Genomic DNA, 24,109 nt, shown 5'->3' with positions numbered 1-24,109 from the left:
TTCATCTTTTCATTTCTTAGGAGGAAGCAGTTATTTAGCTACAGCTGTTTGGGTATGGTAGCAAGATAGCAGATAACCAGTATTGATTGTAAAAAAACAACAACAACAACAAAAAAAAACAAAGTGAAGTTTTCTGCTTCATAAAACTCTTATAAGTAATAATAGGCAAACTGGTATCTTCCAGAAATTTAGACCAGTGCTTCCAAAAATCCTGACCGTTGGTTATACAGATGTAATAATATCTGTATGTGGAGATCATCTCCATACCTGTCTTAAAATGTAAATTCGTTAGTATTATCCAGTTAATCAATATTAGTCACAATTTTTATGTGACCGCTAAAAAAAGATGAACTGATCCCAGCTTGCCATGTTTTCATTATTTTTCTAAGTGGAAAAGTTGTTTCTTGAATACTGAGAAAACCATTGTGTATCAGCTTTGCATGTACTCATATTCTCCTTTTTTTATCTGCCAGAATTCCAATCCAGAATTGATAACAGCCCATATGGATTGTGAATATAATTTTATGTGGTATACAGCTGCTGCATGTCCTCTGAAAAGCAATATGCACAATAATTGCACTGTGTCTAACCCTCGTACAGGTAATATTTTTTTCTAAATGCGGGTTGACTAAATGTAACAAGTAAGTAGAAAAGAGGACTAGAGTTGACATTTAATGCAATAGAAAGTCTCAGGGTATGGAACAAGCAGTTCATGCTAAAAAATCCTCAAATGTTTTTTCAAATGTTAACTGAAATGAAGCAATTTGTCCTGAAGGAATTCCCATATAGTGACACAAAAACCTGATCACTAAGTACCAAAAGTGTTTGGTTGCAGTTGCTACAGCCAAAGATAGAACAGATAGTTAGTGAATCTAGTGAATTGGTTTGTTTTCTCTTTGGCATATTGCATGTTGGTAGCATTAATAAATTTGGGAGAGGTTCATTGAGATCCATAGAAAGCTCTGACAACATTCATTGACAAAGATGGACAAAAGGTTAAGAAATCCAAAAGGAAGGAAGTGTTTTTTCATAAAACTAGACCGTTTAAAACTACCTTCCCATCTAGAAAAAATATACTTTTTTCTATCCTGTAATTCTGTTAGCATAATTCCCATATTTCTCATTTTTACCAGCAAGGAAGTTGCCCTCTATCTCCATATCCATACGCCTCTTGGTATTTCTTAGTTCCACTTTCTCTCCATATTTGGTAAATGCTGCTTTCCTTTCCCTATATATTTTATTCTGTAGTTTTTAGCTGAGAATATTTAGAACTAGTGTTTGACTGATTAATGACAACAATAAACATTAATTAATGAAGTGGATTACTGCCTTATTATTTTTTTATATATATTGAAACCTTTTCCTTTTAACTTGGTTGAGATGAATGTTCCACATTTCCCATAAATAAGAATTCCTTTTATGGTAATGGTATTTTTTTTCCAAGTCATTTTTTTCTCCAAGTAATGAATTGATTACAGCTGTGCAAAATCTTCAGATGTGTGCTTTATAAATTAAAGTACTTCCTTGAAGCTAATTGCACAGCATTACAGCTGCTGCTGTCTCAGAGTGAAGCAAAGGGATCGGAGTTCTAGCAATTACACATTTAAATGTCCATTGATATATATCTCTTTCTCACTTTTTTTAAAAAAAACCTTGGAAATATTTGCTATTGTATGTGATTGCAGGAAAATATGCACACCATAAAATTTCAAAGGAAGCTTGCATAGAAGAAAAGGGCAATACTGTCATTCATAATTGCAACATTTGGAGCATCCTGCAGCTATGTCAGGGCCGTCAAACTCGCAGCTTGGATGTGTTGCTCTGGCCGCGCGCACGCCCGGTTTAGTGAACAGGGAAAAAATCCCGATACGTCGCATGATGCCTCCATGACAATGCGAGTTTGATACCCCTGGGCTATGTGACAACCATTTGTAATTTTCTCACAAGCAAGAAAAATGGGGAAGCTCTCAAGAGGTTGCAAGTCACTATAGCAAGTTGTTCCCACTCTTGCCATTTTTTTCTGACACCTGCCCACTTAATACCCCATAGTGCTTACTCACACTCCTTAGTGCCCATCCATGATGCCCACCTACCTGCATACGTATCACCTGGCCCATCATAGGTCTTGACCTGTTTGCCTTGTTTCCTGCCTTTTTCCACTGGTCCTTATTTAACCGCAGCATTGGGGACTGCCAGGATTGCTGTCACTAAGTGATGCAGTCATGTGACATCATGCTTTAAAACTTGATCGCTTTGTGATGGAAATTTCAGTCCTAACTGTCATCATGACCTTCTGTATCCACTGGTACAGAATAAAAGCCGTAACCATTATTATATTACATTTTTATCTATTGTTTGACCACAGTAACAGGAAGGCTTTGGGTCTCATTCTATGGATCTTTTGGTTATACTGAGATGCAAACCATCACACCATATGAACTTAGGTTTATGGCTCATGTTAAAATTCTGTGGGTATACCGTATTTTTTGGAGTATAAGATGCTCTGGACTATAAGACGCACCTATTTTTTTTGGTGAGGAAAACAAGAAAAACAAATCTGCCTCTGCCTCTGCCTCCCAGCAATTTTGCCTTGTTGTAGCAAATAGCCTGCTTTACTTTCATTTTCGTTTTAAGCATAGCTTGATTAGCACAAGAAAAAAAAATCTGCTTCCAGCAGTTCACCTACTTGTAGCAAGTAGCAGAGGCCCCCACAAAACAGCTGAGAGTTGGGAGGTCGATCCACTCAACTTGTGCTAATTAGGCTGTGCTGAAGCTGAAAGGAGCTGTTTCTTCTTGCTGTTTGCTGCAAGGAGGTAAATTGCTGGCAGGCAGAGGCCAAAGGGTGGGGGCAGTGGGCGGGCAGGGCTACATTCGATGTATAAGACGCACTGAAATTTTCACCCCCTTTTAGGGGGGAAAAAGGTGTGTCTTATACTCTGAAAAATATGGTATTATTATATACTATATTATTTTTATAAATAATATGTCAAAAGTCCTGAATGAATGACTTTTATACTGGTTTTTAATTTTTGATGTCCTTCTACTGGAGTCAGTTTATTCAGCATCTTGATTGTTTTAATAAAAAAGTGTTTTCCATAGTAATATTTCTTTTTTCCTCCCTCCTCTGTTTTCTTTCAGGTCATCTCTTTGACCTTAATCCTTTAAAGAGACAGGCTGGCTACACTCTCTTTGATTATGTGAACCAGAGAATGCTCCAGTTGAGTGTGTGTGATGAACCCAAAACTTCATGCGGTGGAGACATTGGTAAGTTTTGACTTGCTGAAATGCTGATATTGAACCCAGGTTCATAGGATGGAAAGAGATTGTCGTGACACTTTCTTTTCTTAAACCTATGTTATCACTGATATGTGACATAACAGTAGTAATGTAGTAAAGTACATTTCAATAAAAATGTAGGACAGTATCTGGATAAGGATGTGTGCTCTTTTCCTGGGGTAAGCTTTTCCTTCCTTCCCAGTATATCCAGTTTATCAGCTATTCATACAAGCTGTGCAGGTAGGTTTTGATTAGTGCATTAATGAATCCCACAAAATGGTTACATTATTTGAATTCACCATTCAAACAGATTTTTCTATGGGAAGTAGGGTAATTGGTTCCAGCTCAATGGAAATAGGCAGTTTTAAAACTCAAAGTAATGTTTATTCCATTAATGTTTATTAATGGAATACTGTATAACAGTAAAAAAGGATAAACCCACATCCAAATTATATATATATATATGATATCTCCTGTATTCTGCTGCAGTTCTTCAAACTGAACTTTCATTTTCTCAATTTTGCACAAAAGACAATTCACTTCTAAAACCCCAACTGTGGCTGTGCATGCACGAGCCTCAACTGCACATATGCAGCCTTGCACTAATTGAATGCTGACTTACATGAAAAAAGGCGTGGTATCAGTTTATAAACTATGCCAGATCAAATTTTGCACTGGTCAAACTTTTCTCTAATTGTGATCTACTTGTAACTTTTAAAAAAAATAGATTAACTGTAAAACCTGCTACACGGTTCAGATTTCTTAGTTTCCAAAATTTACCTGGGATAGCAGTAAAATGCTTATTGGAGTGCATATATTTTATATATATGCTATATTTTACAAGTGTGCACCAAAGTCCATTATGCCGTATTTAAGCAGCCACTCGCTATATTGTTAACCGAATGAGATACAAGTTGGGTGGAAGGAAAAGGTGCATGTTCACTGCATATCATGATGGTGGAGACACTATCCCATCTATCTGATATTAAGAAACCTACATAGCCTCCTGCTGGGCATTGTAAGCCTTAATTGCCCACTTTATATTGAAGAAAGAACAAAACTGTATTAGGACTATTCAGTGAATCATTGAGCAACTGAGCCTCTGGTGGCTCAGCAGATTAAGTCTGTCTGTTATTAACACAGCTGCTTGCAATTACTGCAAGTTCAAGTCCCACCAGGCCCAAGGTTGACTCAGCCTTCCATCCTTTATAACAGGGGTGTCCAAACTTGGTCCCTTTAAGACTTGTGGACTTCAACTCCCAGAGTTCCTCAGCCAGCTTTGCTGGCTGAGGGACTCTGGGAGTTGAAGTCCACAAGTCTTAAAGGGACCAAGTTTGGACACCCCTGCTTTATAAGGTAGGTAAAATGAAGACCCAGATTATTGGGGGCAATAAAAGTTGACTTTGTATATAATATACAAATGGATGAAGACTATTGCTTAACACTGTGTAAGCTGCCCTGAGTCTTCGGAGAAGGGCGGGATATAAATTAAAAAAAACAAACAAACAAACACCAAACTTGATCCCAGCACTGGAGAACAAATAGTAGTCTTTTTAACCAAAATCGTAAAAGCATATATTTTTCTTGATGTATTCATAAAGTAGTATTTTCCCTATTAATTGTGTTGATTAATTGTATTTCTTCTGTCAAAAAATAAGGAAAAAAATGCACTAGAATTGCTCTATTAATTCTGTTAATAGGAGTTTGCATCACGGGTGGCCATCAGCCATCAATTAATGCTGGACAACTAAGCAAAGCATTAACCTATGAAGATGGAGTTTTGAAACTTGTCTACAAAGAAGGCGAGTCCTGTCCTGCAGATCCTGCTTTGAAGTACATGAGCTATTTCACCTTTGTGTGCAGGTTGGATGCTGGGCCTGGCAGTCAGCCGGTTCTCATTTCTTTTGATGAGAAAACATGCACTTATTTTTTCTCTTGGCATACTGTTTTAGCCTGTGAAGAAGAAAGAGTGGTAAGCAAATCGACTGTTTTATCTACTTAATTTTATCTAAAATGACCTGGTGTTATTTAAGATTTTAATTTTTTTTAAATCCTCTAGGGTTTTTGGGGATGGGTGGGAAGTTGCAACATAATACATTTACAGATTTATTACACTCATTTGTGCTATTTTGTAGGGCAGTTGTTGAAGTAGAATAAGCTAGTCTTTTTAAGCATAATAAAAGCAGTATAGTGTTTATTAATTAGGTCACTTGAAAACTCTCTGTCAAAAAGGCACTCAACTCTAGTATAATGCAGACATAATACAATTAATGATTAACAAAACTGAAGCAAGCCATTGTAATTTTGAAAGACAGTTAAAATTCATCTTAGCCAGAGTAATTGGAGGAGGAGGAAGAGGAGGAGATAGAACAAATTCATTTATGAGATGTCAGGCTGAAGAAGAGAGGCCAGAATCTCACAACAATGTCCCTGAATAGCATCATGTCTGCATTTAGTCTCTCTGTTGTAATTAGTATGTGCAGAACATTCCAGGCATAACACAGCTGGTTTGGTGTACTTCCTGTCCAAACCAAAATACTCACATATGGTTATTGTTTAGTTCCACAATCAGGCTACTTTATTCTGGGCAAGTGGAAGTAAGAAAAAAAACAAGGACAATGGTGGCTGAAGGGAGGAAGGAAAGATGTTGGGAAGAATGGGGAGTCTAGAGGTATGAGATATGCTGGGATATCAGCAACAGATGAAGGGAGATGAAGGAAGAAGATGAGGGGCAGGTGAGCTGTTTTTATATGACATGCTGGAACATAAATGGTGGAAATAAGAGAATGGGAGGAAACTAGGGGGTTATGCCATGGTTGCCCAGTGGTTAGAATGCAGTATTGCAGGCTAACTCTGCCCACAGCCAGGAATTCAGTCTTGACCGGCTCAAGGTTGACTCAGCTTTCCATCCTTCCAAGATCGGTAAAATGATATGCTGGCATTGTAAGCTGCTCAGAGAGTGCTATAAAGCATTATGCAGTGGCATATAAGTGTTACTGCTATGCCATGCTGAAAGTAAGCGGTGACATTCTTCTTTTTTTCCCTTGTTCACTCGGTGCAGATTTATCCACAAATGTTAACAATCAAAACATTCTGGATTTCTTTCTGATAAGTTTATTAAAAGTTTGTAAAAAGATAAAAGCTAATACAATAATAAAAGAAAAAAATAAGGGGAAAGCTAAAAATAGAAGAAATTTTAAAAAGTTTAAGGAGAGATTGCAAATAAATTATTGCTAATCTTAGCAGTTACGTTTACAAGTTGGCTCTCTGTTGCTTTTGTGCAGATATTTCCTTACTTGGATAGGCAACATCTTCAGTGTTGGAAAAGAGCAGTGTTTGCTCTCTGTTTATATATAGCCTGCCCTGTCAGTATTGATGATGTTTTCTCCTTTATAGTTCCTTGATAGTAACAGTAATAAAACAAGACAACTCTTTTTTTTAACTTCCTACTGTAATAAATTCTTTCCCTCCAATTTTTATAAATGAAATGTTTTTCCAATATGTATCTATAATCTTATCATAATGGTTGTTTCTACTGATATGTGAATCTTCTCTCCCCTGCCCACAGGTAGACTGCTCAGTTACCAATGGCAGCAGAGTAATTGATCTTTCCCCTTTAATCCATTGGACAAGTGCTTATGAGATATTTGATGACTTTTCTGACCAGAATCCAGATTTCTATATAAATATTTGCCAACCATTAAATTCCATCAAGGATGTCAGTTGTCCGCCTGGAGCAGCTGTCTGCATGATCCCACTTAATGGCTCTCCTATAGTAAGTAATATTATCAGCATGTATCAAATTGTCTTCTTTTTCACAACAGGATAGTAGAATGAATATCTAATGTACCGTACCTAATAAGCTGGTTTAGTAGAGTAATGTATTATTTAAGAGCCCAGTTCTTTGGTGACTTCACATTCTCCAAACAATTATTTGGAAAAGCAATTTCAGCCTTTGATATATAGTATAAAATATTGAAAGGAGGAGAGAAAAATGTTATCTGTTCCCGTTTCATTTCGGGACACAACCACTGCTAAAAAGTCATGGCCCAAATTTCAGGAAACATTTCAATTATTTTCAAAGGGTTTTTGAATTTTGAACAATATGTGTCCACATATCATGGCAAATCTCTTTAAAAATTGAAAAAGGTCTACAACCTTGGGGCAAGTAAAGATTATGCTTATTATTCATTAAAGTAGTCCAACTTCTTTCAGTCTTCTATACCAGGGGTCTCCAACCTTAGTAACTTTAAGACTCGTGGACTTCAACTCCCAGAATTCCTCAGCCAGCTTTGCTGATTGAGGGATTCTGGGAGTTGAAGTCTACAAGTCTTTCCAAGGTTGGAGACCCCTGTTCTATACAAACAGGAAGAAACATTTTGACTGCTTTAAGCAGCTGACTTATTTAAAACTAATACTATTTTGAAAGTAGAACAACTCAAACCAGTCAGACTAGTTAAAATATATAGCTTCTGATTCTTGGGCCATTTTGCGCTAAATGAATAGCAATTTTAGTTAGTGGAGCATATTGATCTTGCCTATGTTTTTAGCAGTACTAATATTAAGATTTTTAGTACATCAGAACAAAATGTAATTGAAATCATATTTCTCATCATATGAGAAATACATTCATCATAAAAATGGATGGATTCCTTCTAACTCATTCCTTCATTCTGTCCCTCACTGTAACACATGTTATTACAACTTGTATATAGATAGAAGTAATTTATTTTCCAGTGGATGCTGATGCTTCAGTTTCATTTTGTGGTCAATCTTATTTATATTATATTTAATTAGGATATTGGTCGAATCACAGCACCTCCTCAGCTCAACAGTGCAACAAATGAAGTTAATATTGCCTTTAACAGTACCACTCCTTGTCCAGAAGATAAAAATCTCAACTATTCTTCCCTTATTGTGTTTCACTGCAACAAAGGAACAAATCTGGTAATCATAGTTTTATTTTGCTTGTTGACAAAAACTTAGAAGTATTTACGAATAAAGAAAATGTTGGGGGGAAAAAATCCCTTCCAGGCATAGGGCAACAACCAAACAGCTGGTTTAACCTTGTCCAGTTTGTGAGTTGGCAGAAAGCATTAGACAAAAGAGCTATGCTCTGTTTGCATAGCCAATTCCTACTCTGCTTCACTACTGAGGCTGGTGAATGAGGTTGTCTGCTGCCAGGAAAGTTAATGTGCAGTAATTGGTGGGTTTTCTAGTGGCAGGAAAGACATTCTTCAATTGCTTTCCAGGTGGAGTGAGGTTGGGACTCTAGAAAATGGAGTTTTGGAGATGATTAGAAAACTAGGTTTATTGAAACTGATCTGTGGAATAAATGTTGGAGTGTGTGGGTATGTGTTTCTTGTCCTGCTTTACCAGGAAGCCCATAACTTTTTGTGCATCACCTATGGTGTTAGATCCATGGGATAGGTTAGGCACATAGAAATGGGAGGATTAAGATGGGTACTGATGGAGGAGAGAGTCTCTCTTCCTTCATTGAAAGCCTCTATTCAATCAACAAATATCTACTTGGAGGGGTTAGTACATATCCTTCCCTTTCAAATTTGACCATGCTACAAGAAGACTCTGAGAACAACCACTACCCACCCATAGGTGACTACACCAGACAAAACCAAACAATGGGTGCTGGACACATCCCTTCCCTCCTGCATCATTATCTACCACCAAACGATTCGGATCGAATGGATGGCATAGCTTGTGTTGGGAGAAGAATGAAAACACTATTTTCACATTAAATCAATACATTTCAAAGTTGGCTGACCTCATCTTTGATTTGGAGATGCATTATGTGGCTATGTCCTTGTAGAATGCTTAGCGAGGCATGGCATTAGAGGGATATTAAATGTGCTAATAGGTATGCAAGGTTCCTTAATTACAAATTAAATAATTTCACCCATCACAAAAATTCAACTTTCTGATTAGTAAAATAGATATTTTGCCAACAGAGTCCTGATGATGAGGGGGAAATGTATTTAATTTTCTGCTTTTGTCAGTTATCAAGCACTTGTTTATGCCATTTTTTAACTAAATGAGAAGTGGAGAAAGAATGAATTTTGAAGGCTCAAAGGGAATATTCAAGTTGTGTACATAACCTGATATCAAATCCTTCTCTGGTACAGGCAAATTAATTTTTTAAATTGTCTTAGATTTGTATATAAGCATGTGATCTGCAGTTCTCTCCAGAAAGTCAGCATGAAGCAACAAAAGTTGGGACATGATCTTATTCTTTTGTTGTTGTAGAAATTTTTGAAGCTTGATTATTTCCAGTGTCATCAACCTCAGCCACAGCAAGCAAAACCAAAATAATATAAATAAAAGCAGATGGGTTTATTTAACTTCAGTGTGTGTTTAATTTTCAGTCATTTAGCTTTCTTATTGAGACATCTGATTCTCAAGCTTAACCATTTTATTCCCTTGTTTGTTGTGTTGGTAATAGGGGAAGCCCAGAATGATAGAAAAATCCGGCTGTGAATATATATTTGAATGGAGCACCCCAGTGGTATGCCCTGATGAAGAGAATGTTTTGGGCTGCTCTGTCATGGATGAACAGTTGCACTATGCTTTCAATCTGTCAAGCCTTGCAGGAAAGCCCTATAAGGTGATTGTATTGCTGTGGCTAGTAAAGGGAACTGTTGATACTGTTCTGACATGAAAAAAGTGGAGTTGGTCTGTTGCAGAGCCCATGTGATCAGAACTCAGCGATAAAAAATATGCTTTTAGCACCATCACAAATAACATATTTTGGGATAAAGTAAGAGGGGAATCAGGTTCCAGCACAGTGACAAATTTTATGTATATCAAATTATATTGTCAGTGAAAATGTCTCCCAAGGGACTGAGCTGCATTTCTCATATTTTTTTCTCCAAAACATAAGCAGTTGAGAGTAGTAGTTAAGGTGTTGGGAATGGAATCCAACAGCAGGGTTTGGGTTACTCATTATTGTTCAGGCCAAAATATGTCAAGAAAGCCTGTGGACACAAATTTGAGTTTCTCTAGGAAAATAGGATGTACATATTATAATAAAATGTGCTCATCATACAAAGATTTATTTATCTGTGAGACATGGGCCTAAAAATCATGCAAATAACATAGATGCATTGATCATCAGTAGATGAATAAATACCATCAAAGGCATTCCTAGAACTGTTTCTCCCTATGAGTGTGAGATGAAATTCTGGTAACAACTGTTGGAAATTTTATGAGCATCATATTCACAGGAGTATTTTGGAAAGTGAGCAAAGCACCCCTCCGAACCTGCTGTTTAAACTGAACATCCTCTGGAACAGTGATGGCTGATCTTTTTGCCATCGCGTGCAAGAATATGGGGGGGTGGGGGGGGGTCATGCATGTGCATGGCCACACCCATAATTCTATGCGCCCCACCCCTGTACATGCGCACGCAATTCTTCCCCCCTCCGACACGTGATGGCCCAGTATGCCCGTTTTTCTCTCTTACCTGTCTCCAAAGCCTCTCTATGAGTCTGGGAGGGTGGAAAAAGGCCTTCCCTATTTCCCTGGAGGCCCTCCGGAGGCCAGAAACGGCCCGTTTACCAACTTCCGGTTGCACAGGAAATGATGTTTTTTGCTGTCCCCAGCTTCCAGAGACTCCTAGCCAGGCTCTGGAGACTGGGGACAGCAAAAAAAAAGTCACTTCCTATCCAACTGGAAGTTAGTAAACCGGCCATTTCTGGCCTCCGGAGGGCCTGGGGAGGGATGGGAAAGGCAGTTTTCCACCCCCCAGACTCCTAGAGAGGCTCTGGAGCCATGTAAGAGAGAAAAACAGGCCTTCCCCACCACCACCCAGGCCCTCTGGAGGCAAGAAACAGCTTGTTTCCCTACTTCTGGTGGGCCCAGAAGGCCTGAAAATCAGCTGGCTGGTGTGTGCATGTGCACCGGAGCTGAGCTCGTGTGTCCGCTGATATGGCTACAGGTGGCATGCGTGCCAGAGGTTCGCCATCATGGCTCTGGAAGATTCATTCTGAGACCCTTCACACGTTGTCTTACATAATCCAGGAGGCCCTTGGCCTGGCCATATTGAACCTTTAAAAATATTTAGTATTTTCTCTGATTCCATTTGCAGTTCTTTAATGATATAGTTTTGGCTGTCAAAACAGGTTCCTTCTGGACGCAGGAGCTACCATCTTGGGGTATGTTCAGAAGCAGCAGATACACCTCAAGGAAAATGCAAAGACGCTGCAGTTTGTCTTATCTCTGGCAATAATGCCATCTCATTTGGCAACAAAAAAGAAATAAAATTGGACTACAGGCATCAAGATGAAGCTGTTTTCTTGCAGTATAAGGGTGGTGATAAATGTCCTCCAGGTATGAGATTTGCAAGGAATTTACTTCGAAAATTACACCATTGCTTGCTTAGTATCTTAATTTATCAGCTTTTAAGTTTAAGATAAACTAACCTTATTTCCTAAACTTATTTATCCTAAGAATAATCCCATTGAGAATTTAAGGAAGGTAACATTTAAGGCTACTCAGGCTGAATTCACCCATAGAATTTTACTGAATGATTTTGAGATGGAACTTTGTCCAATGATCATATAAATTAATTTATGTACCATTCTGGACTATCTAATTATAAGAGGTGAAAAGGACAAGTTGATGGATAATAGAGTGTCTTCATGTATATATAAATACATGCATCTTGAACATTGTAAGATGCTGTTTTTGGGCTTGTGTCTTGTCCCTCTTTGTACAATGTCATTTTGAAAGGAGAGCTGGCAGGCAGAAGCATTCCAGTTGGAAGTGGCCGAGAGTGATGATCTTTGAGATCATCTCAGTTTGTTCTAAAATAAACTTTATGTAGAAAAATGATGGCTGCTAGAAGTAGTTAACATAAATTGTTACTTAAATGTGGTCTTTCTTAATTCTGGGTGCCACTGACAAACCACTTCTGTGATAAGTTTTTTGATTAAGAAATATTTATATTTTACTGTTTATATTTCATAGGTATTGCCCATTAAATATTTTGTCTGTTTTTTACTTCCAGTGACTGAAAAGGGTGAGCTTTGTGTCTTCCCTTTACAGTATAATGGTAAAAGTTACGACAGGTGCATAGCAGAGGGACGAGGGCGTCCATGGTGTGCCACAACTGATAACTTAGGGAGAGACCAAAAATGGGGATTCTGTGTAAATGGTAAGTAAGGAGATCAAGTTCTGCTACACAGGATGAAGCATTAAGATGCACAGCTGTACTGTATAGTGATGGAATATCTGGTGGCTTGAGATAAAGCAACAGCTGCTGAAAAGAAAATCCGATCAGGATACAGGTAGTTCTCGACTTACGACCACAATTGAGCTCAAAATTTCTATTGCTAAACGAGACAGTTGTTGAGTGAGTTTTGCCCTATCTTATGATCTTTCTTGCCACGGTTGTTAAGTAAAGCACTGCAGTTGTTAAATTATTAACACGATTGTAAAGTGAATCTTGACTTCCCCATTGGCTTTGTCAGAAGGTCGCGAAAGGTGGTCACACAACCCCAGGATACTGCAACCATCATAAATATGAGCTGGTTGCCAAGTGTCCAAATGTTGATGTAGCCATGGGAATGCTGCAATGATTGTGAGTGTGAAAAATGGTCTTAAGTCACTTTTTTCAATGCCATTGTAACTTGAAGTGGTCACTAAACAAGTGGTTATAAGTTGAGGACCATCTGTAATTTGTATTGCCGCATTTTAGGTGTTGTTATGTAACGGCACTAAAATTAGTCTTGTGCTCTAAATACAGACAATAAATACCACAATGTTTCTATTTGAATAGCATATGTTTATCCACATCTGGGAGTGTCGTTCAGCGAGAACTGACCATTAACCCTGCCTATTGATGAATTACAGATAGTCCTTGACTTACGACTGCAATTCAGCCCAGAATTATGCTGGTTTTTAAATGGGCCATCACATAATCAATTCAGTTTTTTTGGCTGCCAGAACCTTTGAATCATCAGACTCATAAGTACCTTTCTTTTGTAACTTCGAACAGTTGTTAGGTGACTGGTCATAAGTCAAATGACTACCTGTACTATAATTGGGTTTCCTGTCTGAGGCCAGGAAAAATAGAAACCTCATGCAGGTTAATTAACCCCCTATCATGTTTTCTTGAAGAAGAAGAAAATGTGACTGAATGTTAAGATTGAGGATTCCAAGTATGCTTGAATATTAATACCCTCCAAATCAATAAGACTCAGCTTATTTTAAATACATTTTAAATTGAGAATTTTGTAGGAAATATATAAGATTGCGTTGCTTTCTGAAACCCTCCCTCCTTCCCAAATTCACTATGTCCCTTTTGATATTGTGATAGATGACCTTATTCCTTTGAATTAGAGTATAATAATTCCAGCTCTGATCACTAACTCAGATAGCTAATATGCCTAGACTTATATAGTTTTCCCCAAATATAACACTACTGAACCATTGTATCCAGCCTGGACCGTATGAACAAGGCAAAGAAAGATAAATTTATTTATTGTTAATAACTTTCCTACAGAATTTAATCCATAGATTTACAGTCTTGTTTATAAGCTTTTGTTAATATCTTGCAGAAGCTGGACAGCGTGAATCTACTATTATTTTCAAGTGTGATGAAAATGCTAATAACGGAAGTCCTCAGCTGTTGAGTGAGACCCTCGGCTGCTCTGTCACATTTGAATGGAGGACACAGCTTCTATGTCCTCCAAGGAAAATGGAATGCAAGTTTATTCAGAAGCACAAAACTTACGATTTGAGAATACTTTCCTCACTCACAGGCTCATGGGTCTTCGCAGACAAGGGCAGCTCGTGAGTGTGCTTTGGAACTGTAATGGAACTCAGCTGACCAGTTTGTTATTCATTGCTAGCGTAGCTAATCATTCTTCCAAGTGTACCTTGCAATTCAGGCAAGGTTGCCTAAGTTTCAGGAAAGTGACTAAGATCAGGCAGTGCTTAAATCAAGTTTTATAGTCCTGGTTTTTTTTTTTTCAGTCAATGGACTGATTGAAGGAAAATGTACATCAAAGGGAAATGCAAGGTGCTTACTAATTACAAGGAGGTATATCTTTACTAGAATTATTTGACCACTCAGTTTTGTTCTGTTGAGTAACCTAGAATCATTGGGATACTGTGTTTAGATTGACTATCACGTAAGAAATTGCCAGATGGTAAAAAAAAAATCTAAAAAGATCTTTGAAGTTGATAGAAGAACTTTTGGAAAATTCTTTCAGTCAAGTTACCTTATATAAATTGGTTGCCATAGATAGACAACATTCTATTTCACGTACTTGGAAATTTTTAAAAAAATATAAGATGGTCCTTATTGAGGTCCTATATTGATTGTCTTTTTAAAAAAAACTGAGTGAAAGGTAGGGTATTGATGCTTTAAATAATTATTAAACTGAGGGGAGGTCTGCTGAAATGACCATCTTTTCCTTCTTGGATTTAGTTACTACATGAATCTTTGTCAGAGAGTCCATGAAGGACCCTCAGGCTGTCCTGACAGGGCAAGTGTTTGCCGACGAAATCAGAATGGTGCTGTCCAAGTTCTGGGATTAGTTCATACGCAAAAACTTAATGTTACAGGTATGTCTCTTTGGTATCCCCTGCTATTTTATGCAGGGGAAAGTGAAAATAGCCTTAATTTGTTAACATTTATTTATTATTTGCCTTGCACCATTTTGTACCCTATGCAAACAAATCTGGGTGGTATACAGTAAAATTGTGATAAAACGATTAAGCTGGTCCTGCATTATTAACAAATATTTAAGACAAAACTAAAAGCAGAATTGTTAGCTTTGCAAGTTAAAGTGTGCCAATGTTCATTTGCTAGGAGCTAAATGTTCAATAAAAAATGATAAGGTTTTTAGTGTCATCCAGGATGCCAGAATGAGTGCACTTCAGTTTCACCAAGTGGAAAGAATCATAGAGAAAGTCTGTTTTTTAGCCTGTGTCCATATCCTTTGCAGAGAAAGGAACTTAAGCAGATACTCTGTAGATCAGGAGTCTCCAACCTTGACAACTTGAAGACTTGTGGACTTCAACTCAGCCAGCTTTGAAGTCCACAAGTCTTCAAGTTGCCAAGGTTGGAGACCCCTGCTGTAGATGTTTGTAGATGATGAGATCCATGCAATTCCTCTTAAATGTTCTTCTAGAAAGTGTCTGTAGATATGGAAATAGAAAGAAACCTCCTGGTGCTCGGTGCTTATATGGGTCAGCTATTCTTTAAAACTAAAATTAAAACTTGGAACAAAATACTTTTAATTTTGCAAAAGTCTATCTATGAAATTCAATCTATGAAATAAAAATATGGAGACATACTAAATATATTCATATGTCCCAGCTATAAAATATTAGCCTTTGAAGATATAACCAATCATTTTTGATGAAGGAAATATTATTAATTCCAAGTCATAAAGAATTTTAATTTTTTTTAAAAACCCTCACAAATACCACCTAGTTAAATTCATTTTGGGTCGGGGACCTTCACAGCATTGCTTTAGATTCAGAATCTCATTTGCTTTTAATAAAACCTGGTGCTTTATTTCAGGTGACAAAGTTCTTGTCAGCTACTCCAATGGTCATGAATGTCCGCAGGGGAACAAAAAGGCAACAACGGTGATAGAGTTGAAATGTGGAAAAACTGTTGGGTTGCCAAGATTCAACAGGTAAGGAGGTACATGGATGATTGGTTTTTTTATGGTATAAAAGCTTTTATCAAGGTATATATTATGCACATGGCATCATTTAGGCTTTAGGGAAGCTTTCTTTCATCTAGTGCAGGGGTGTCAAACCCACGTCGTCATGGCGGCGTCATGTGACGTATCACAACTTTTTCCCCCTTCGCTAAACCGGGCTTGGTCGTGCCCAGCGCATAACGCATCTGGTCCACACGCCGTGAGTTTGACAGCCCTGATCCAGTGTGTTCTATACATTTCAGTAACTCCTAATTGGCCACAATATGGCCAATAAATGAAGTCAATAAAATGAGTGAAAGAGTGAATGTTGAGAAAGACCAATATGTGGTGTGGAAGAGTGATCTATACTAATCACCAAATTAAATAGTAGAAATAAAATAATTGTCATGCTAACAGTACCAATGAAAATAAAATCTATGTTTCAGTCTAGTTTTGGTTCTGATTCTTCCATTTTTTGAGCATAAATGTCTATATCTATTGAAAACCAGCTGCAGAGGTCGGTAGTTCGGCGGTTCGAATCCCTAGTACAGGTCTCCTGTGTGAGCAGGGGGTTGGACTAGATGACCTCCAAGGTCCCTTCCAACTCTATAACTCTTACTCCCCCATGAAACCATTCTGCTCAGATAGTTATGAGGCAGTGTGGAAGAAAAAAGAGAAGGTTTTCCCCCTGTTTCTTGACAGCATGCCTATTTTAAGGTCAAATTCTCTAAAGGTTTACATTGGATTACTAAATAAAACCATCTGCTCTAAATGGGTGATTTATAAACCTTTGCCTCTTATGGCTATAGAGAAGTGGTGAAGTAATTCTTTAAAACTTAAACTCTTTACATAATTGCTTTCTGATTTACACAGCAGAAAAAGCTTTTTTTTTGTTTAAACTTTATTGAATAAACCTAATTGGCTAGGTTCACAAAGAACATTAAATTATGAAGTAGAATGACCATAATGGAACTTGGGAAAATGTGTACTTGATTTAAGTTCAGTGAAACGTGTAAATCCAACCATCACATCCACACAATAGTAAAGATAAATAGCAAATTTTATTTCTCCACCTCTTAGTCTTTATGGTCATGCCATTTCTGCCTCTGCTGTTAATTTCCCAAATGCTTCCTTTTAGGATTGATGAAGAAAATTGTGCCTATTTTATTACCTGGGAAACTCGAGCTGCTTGTGCTGTGAAACCTCAAGAAGTAAAGATAGAGAATGGCATAGTTATAAATCCAGAGACAGGAAAGAATTTCAGTTTGGGTAATATTTATTACAAGTAAGTTAATTTTTTTAAATACTTATAAGAGACCAGGAGAAGACTCAATAAATCTGCTTTCTAGTTGCCAATTGGTGTAGTGAAAAACTGGTAAGTGAACTGAAGCTGAGCAAAATGTTTATCACTTCTAGAAATGTGAAGTTTCAGGTCACAACTATCAGTCTGGATTTTTTTTTAAGCAATGCAATAACTTTTAAATCTGAGTGGATGTATTGACAGCTTTATAAGAAGGGTCGTTTAAGAACTAAAGTTTGGTATATGCAGAGGTGGGTTTCAGCAGGTTCTGACTAGTTCTGGAGAACCGGTAGCGGAAATTTTGAGTAGTTTGGAGAACCGGTAGTAAAAATTCTGACTGGCCCCGCCTCCATCTATTCTCTGCCTCTCAAGTCCCAGCTGATTGGGAGGAAATGGAGATTTTGCAGTAACCTTCCCCTGGAGTGGGGTGGGAATGGAGATTTTACAGGATCCTTCCCCTGCTTTGCCCACCAAGCCACGCCCACCAAGCCATGCCACACCCATCAAGCCACACCCACAGAACCGGTAGTAAAAAAAATTGAAACCCACCACTGGTATATGGTGTATTGGTTAATAGATTTCTTAAGGAATTAGCTAATTTTTCATCTGTATGTCTTATTATTAAATATATAATTCTACTGTTATATAGTTATGTGTGCCTATTGAAAAACAACTCCATTTTCTCACAGAGACAGATTCATCTTAATCTGTTGGATTTTTTTTTAAAAAAAGATTTCTCTTAGTGCAACACAAATCCATAGACTAGTAAGTAAATCCATAGAACAGAAGTACATTCTGCTCCAGCAGGCACAGTAGCAAATTTGTGTATATGTGATAGATTGATGCAAGAGCTATATGGTAGATTTTCCAATCTTTAGGAAAGTACTTCTTGTAGATATATTATAAAGCTATGATAAATATATAACTTTAAATTTACCCCTATCATTTAAATTTATCCCTATGCCTATCATTAAAAGTAAAAACTAGTTCTAGAATGAAGGACATTTGAACAAAACATTTTCTCCAACCCAACTGTATTCTTGTGCATTATACCTATGGTTTTCATAAATAATAGTGAAGATGGGTACAGGTAGTCCTCAACTTATGACTACAAGTGACCTCAAAATTTCCATTGCTATACAAGACAGTTGTTAGGTGACTTTTGCCCCATTTTACAAGCTTTCTTGCCACAGTTGTTAAATGAACCACTGACATTGTAAAGCTAATACTGTGTTAGGTTAATCTGCCTTCCCCATTGATTTTGCTCATCAGAAGATCACCAAAGGTGATCACGTGACCCAGGGATTCGGCAACTCTCATAAATGTAAGAGTTGCCAAGGATTTGATAACTGGACCTTAGGGATGTTGCCATGGTTGTAATGTGTGAAAAACAGTCATGCATCACTTTTTTCAATGCCTTTGTAACTTTGAATGGTCACTAAATGAAGGGTTGTAAGTTGAGGACTACCTATATAGCATTTAGGTAAAAAGAAAATTGAGGATTTGTAGATTACTTGGAAATGGGAAAGTCCTTGCTAGATGGAACTAAACTTGAGATTTTAGGTAAATTAAAATAGATCCTTTAGAATAGCAGTAATTAGCTAGGTGAAAAGAGGTGCTTCCAAAGTTTTTTGAACTTACCTCTGGTTATTTCTGTATCATTGCTCTGTATATGTGTGAGCATTATGTAATTTTATTTTTATTTTTTTGTTTCAGATTATACAATGCATCAGGAGATTTCAGAACAAATGGGGACAGATACATTTATGAGATTCAGCTTTCTGCTATCACTGATTCAAAGAATCCACAGTGCGTGGGAGCTAATATCTGTCAAGTTAAAATATCAGATACGCGTATTCGTAGAGTTGGATCATCAAAAAATGCTCACTATTATATTCAAGGTAAAGGGTGACTTGCTAGGAATGATGACAGTTATGGGTTATGTGCAAAATAGAAAACCAAACTAAACAAATTGCATTGAAAGTTCTGTTGGAACTATTCCACCGTTCACTAAAAATAAAATCTAGAATGTTTTGCTTATCCCTAGTTTCTTCTAAATCTTCTGTTGAAATCCAGAGCAATTCCAAAGTGATTTTACTAAGCAAGTAGGGCAAGTCTGCTATGTTATGTCTCTCCACCACCCAGCCCCACATCTGCTGAGGTATCAGCCCCAGAATGTAACTATGTCCCATAATCAGATATCTCACCCACATGCCCATGCTCAATCTTCCCAGTGTATTTCTTTCTTATCCTTTTTGCCACTCTTCAGGTTTTTTTCAAAAAGGCTATACCCAGTCATCCAAACACAATCCAAGGCAGGTGCAATGATTCTTTAGGGCACGCCTGTCAAACTGGCAACCTGTGGGCCAGATATGGCCCGCGCAGGCCACACCCACCCCGGCTCCACAAAGGCAAAAAACATCGCAATACGTCACGATGCGGCTCACAGTGCAAGCAGGTTTGACACCCCTGCTTTAGGGCTTTCTTAAAAAGCCACATTTCTATGGCTCTCCTAAAGTCTGATTTGGGGAGATATTTTTTTTCATTCTCCCCTTTCCCTTCCAACAATTCTATTCAGAAGGATATATTTCAATGTGTATCTCGAAGGAAACAATCACATTTCATTCTGTATAATTGAAGAAAGAACTAGCTGGCAGTAGCTGTTTTGTGCCTAGAATTATTTGGGCATAAATCTACCCAGTAACTTTTGTGTGATAGGGCAAGCCATATAAATTTGATAAAAGATATAAATAAAACATTTTGCACATTCCCATCATCTAATTATTTGTTACAATTATACTGATGCCTCAGTATCAGTGTATTTCCTTCATTCACTCTCCCTGTTGATTTCCTAATGTCTCCAAATTCTTCATCTTGGTTTCCATTCCTGTGAGCAGAACTGAATAATGCTATTAGTAACCTGTCAGTTGTTCCTCCTGGTGTTAGCATATACCCTTTCTTGGCTGTTTAGGCAAATTGAGAGGCATTGAGAATTTGTGAACAGTCCTATTTTTTGGACATATGGATTCTTTGATTCTGACTGTCTATGGAAATTCTCAGTCATCCAGGTCATGGTTGTCTTTGACAAGGTGCTTTTCAAGAGGCAACTGGACTTTCTGGTTTTTCTTTGAAGATATTTTGCTTCTCAAGAGAACTGAAAAAGCTTCTTGGATGAGAAGCGAAATGTCTTCAAAGAAAAAGCACCTTTGGGATTTTGATTCCGACCTTTTCCTATCCCAGGGAGTGAAGATAAAATGGCTCCTTATTTCTGCTTGTCCCTATATATATATGTTTAGGCTCCCCCCCCCCATATATATATAAAAGGGAGTGGGGAAAGAGAGTGAGTTACATTTCAACCCTCTATCATCCCTCTATTGCCTTTCCAAGTTAAAGAACTGAAAAGGCAATAACTTAATAACAGAAGAGCAGGGTGACGGATTAGTTGTTGGATATACAGTATAATTTTTTTCACTGCATCTTCTCTTGCTTTCTGAGAGGAGAATGGTTGAAAAAAATTGATTTTTTTACACACATTGATCCTGTTTTCTCATTTTTTTAAACTGGGTAGCTAGAGAGCAAATGTGGGAAAACAAAAAAAAATCAATCTTTGTGTACTCACCTCCAGTCATTACACGAATGGAAACTTAATGTGCAAACTTGCCAGCTCACCTCCGTGAGAGGCGAGAAGGAAACTAAAGTAAGAACATTATTTACTAAACGAGAATTTAGCAACTTTTCTGTATAAATAAGAACAAGTAGTCCTCACTTAGCAACTGCTAAGTGACCATTCAGTTAGGATGGCGCTGAAAAAAATTAACTTTAGGACCAATGCCTACATTTACTACTTCACAATGTCCCTCAGTCATGTGATTGTCTTTACAGTTATTATGACTTCTGTGCTTAATCTTTCTCCCCTCCTGCTTGCAGAGCAGAGAACTTGGAGAAGAAGGGAGTAAGGCACACAATGGGGAATGTACATAGAAAGAAATACAAGGGAGGAGTTGTTGAAAAATAATAGTCAGGCACAGGAGAGATTGCCCACAGAAATTGATTGGGTTTCTTCCTCTCCCCCTACCCCAGTTGCTTGTTTAAGCAATCTCTGCTCTGTGGGGAGGGGGGGAAGTGGGGGGAGTGATTTTTTAAATAGGCAATTGCTTCTTTGCTTGGCCCCATTTTTTACTTCCTCTTTATTCTCTGGCAAAGAAAGTGATTGGAGAGGACAGGTTTACAACAGAATAAGTAGGCACACAATGCAGAAGTAGACCAGCAGTTGTGTCTTGTGGAAACCTGCAAGACTGAAAGTACATTTCTTCCCTGTCACCTTAACAGCCCAAAAACTAGGGAATGTCTCTTTTGAGATATCCACAAAATATCCACAACCAGCAATTGATTGTGAATTTTTTAATCTTTTTTTCTTCCTTTGCAGATGATGTTTTGGAACTTGTGTTCTTCTCTGACTCCAAATGTGGCAGAGATTCCAAAAAATCTGCCTCCTCAACTATTGTCTTCCACTGTGATAAAGATGCTGAAGAAGGCATCCCAAAATTTCTTCATGAATCAATGGACTGCCAGTACTTATTCACCTGGTACACCTCGGCGGTTTGCCAGTTGGTGTAAGTAAATTTCATGAGAATAATTCTTGTTAATTCTTACTTCCATGTTTGTTTTTCTGTTTTTTAATTGTAAGCTACCCAAAGTCATTCTGGAGTCTGGCAGTCTCTAAAATTGAGTAAAAAAACCAGTGCTGGGAAATTTTGCTTGTTTGGTCGGAAGTTGATAAATCTGCTCTGAAATGGGAAAATTAAAATAATAAATTTTTAAAAATTGCTTATAATTCTAGCTTATTCCATTTCCAGAAATGTATTGGAACATGGTTGTCAATCATTTCCGAATAGAATAGAATTCTTTATTGGCCAAGTGTGATTGGACACACAAGGAATATGTCTTAAGTATATATGCTCTCAGTGTACATAAGGAGAATAAAATACATTCATCAAGAATAAAAAGATACAAAACTTAGTGATAGTCAAGGTTACTAATAAGCTATCAAATCGTACTAGGAAACAAATAAAAACAATATAATTGAAAGATATACAACCTTCATCTCTTGTTTCAGAATTTAGCAAAGTTTTTTTTATATATTATTGAATTTAATTAAACGTTTGCAAGGGTCATTTATGAACTGAGTCAAGGGAAATACAATAGAAATATGTACTCAGAATGAGGCTAATTTGTCTCCTCTTCTCTGCACCAAACCTTTCCAACGGTTAAAGAGACCCATTCTAGTGGGCAGAATAGAGAGAACAAGTAACATGTGGAGGGCTGCTTTTCAGAACAGATGATATCTTTTGAATTCAAATTCCCACTTCTTTAATCATTTGCAGTAGCTCTGAAACAACAAATGATGGAAAGTACGTGGAAGATTTTTCTAAAGGCCTTTCAGGAAGAAGCCAAGCAGTTGGAGCACTATTGAGTTTACTTCTTGTGATTCTCACAGCATGTCTTGTGATCCTGTTACTTTACAAAAAAGAAAGAAGGTAGGACAAAAGAGAATGCTCAATATTTTTTTGCTTTTGCAATAACTCCCCCATATAACAATTTGGAAAAGTTTTAAAGCCAGAAAGCTTGGAGTATCATTGAAAACAACATGTCTAACACCCATAAAACTGTGCTAGATCGGTTTCTTCATTAAACATATTACTATTCTTAAAGGATAGTAGAAATGGCAGTAGCACTTAGACTTATATACCACTTCTTAGTGATTTACATCCCTCTCTAAGCGGTTTACAGAATGAGTATATTGCCCCCAATAATATGGGTCCTCATTTTACAGACCTCAGAAGGATGGAAGGCTAAGTCAACCTTGAGCCGGTGAGATTCAAACTGCCGAACTGCTGGCAGTGAGCAGAATTAGCCTGCAATACTGCATTCTAACCTCCGTGCCATCACAGCTCTAATAGTAGCACACAACAAATTGTACTGATATCTGATATCAGACCACGCCTCATTTTTTAAAAATCAAGCACAAGTGTTTTTGAAAGAGCTAATGTCTTTAGCTCTTTAGGCATCTTTAGAAATTGCTATTGGTGTCAAAACTTTGCTACTAGTAGCATGTTACTCCCACTTTCGTCATCCACTGTAACCAAACTGCCTCCTGCCTCTAGTCTGCCATCAGGGTCCTCTTCAAAGCCTGCAGTGCTATTCCTTGACGTGTGGGCTTTTTTTCTTTTTTCTTTTTTCAAACACGGTATCTCCCTTTCCCACTTTCATTTGCAATTTGATAATGGCTTTTTTTTTTGAGAAGACACCCAAACTTACATTACCTCAGAATATGAAGCGTATAACATTAATTTTTTATTTCGTAGAGAATCTATGAAGCAGAAGATAGTCAACTGCTGTCGGAGATCATCAAATGTTTCTTATAAATATACTAAGGTATTTTATTATATAAGTATATCAAATATTCTACTTACAGCTCTGTATTGTAATCGTAACTATACTGTGCAGAGCTTTATCCCATTTAAAACCAGTGCTACTTAATTATATATAAGCATGAAGTATAAATAACTGGATGAATTTTACACACTAAAAAAAAAAATCTGCCCTACATTTACTAAGCATTATTTATTGATAGCTTTCAGTTGAGATTTTTGGCTATTGTTCAGTATTTGAAAGAACTGTATAAAAATATTGAAAGCATGGCTGTTTCATTTAAAAGGAATAAGTGCCAAATGGAGAATTAGCCAAACTTTTGAAAGGGAAAGCATAGAGGTTTACAGCATATTCCTCTAGATCACATTGTGGAACTGGTGGCCCTGAGGGTATTTCTGAACTATAAAATATAAGCCATCCTATC

The 24,109-nt window shown here is 37.4% G+C and overlaps 1 protein-coding gene across 1 annotated transcript in view; it reads left to right on the top strand.

Moving 5' to 3' along the window:
• Positions 1-24,109, top strand: part of IGF2R (insulin like growth factor 2 receptor) — a 96,901-nt gene that overhangs the window by 69,124 nt on the left and 3,668 nt on the right. Inside the window, exons 32-47 of the mRNA XM_058168333.1 lie at positions 474-600; positions 3,139-3,264; positions 4,977-5,248; positions 6,845-7,051; positions 8,074-8,223; positions 9,734-9,895; positions 11,412-11,619; positions 12,299-12,445; positions 13,851-14,085; positions 14,726-14,862; positions 15,827-15,944; positions 17,092-17,238; positions 18,970-19,154; positions 21,680-21,866; positions 22,638-22,790; positions 23,619-23,688. Coding sequence (XP_058024316.1) covers positions 474-600; positions 3,139-3,264; positions 4,977-5,248; positions 6,845-7,051; positions 8,074-8,223; positions 9,734-9,895; positions 11,412-11,619; positions 12,299-12,445; positions 13,851-14,085; positions 14,726-14,862; positions 15,827-15,944; positions 17,092-17,238; positions 18,970-19,154; positions 21,680-21,866; positions 22,638-22,790; positions 23,619-23,688 — 2,631 coding nt within the window. The remainder of the gene's footprint in view (positions 1-473; positions 601-3,138; positions 3,265-4,976; positions 5,249-6,844; positions 7,052-8,073; positions 8,224-9,733; positions 9,896-11,411; positions 11,620-12,298; positions 12,446-13,850; positions 14,086-14,725; positions 14,863-15,826; positions 15,945-17,091; positions 17,239-18,969; positions 19,155-21,679; positions 21,867-22,637; positions 22,791-23,618; positions 23,689-24,109) is intronic.

The sequence above is a fragment of the Ahaetulla prasina genome, chromosome 1 (genome assembly GCF_028640845.1).
Source record: "Ahaetulla prasina isolate Xishuangbanna chromosome 1, ASM2864084v1, whole genome shotgun sequence".
Taxonomy (NCBI): Eukaryota; Metazoa; Chordata; class Lepidosauria; order Squamata; family Colubridae; genus Ahaetulla; species Ahaetulla prasina.
Note: the sequence above shows the minus strand (reverse complement) of the source record. Positions and strands in the feature narration are given on the sequence as shown.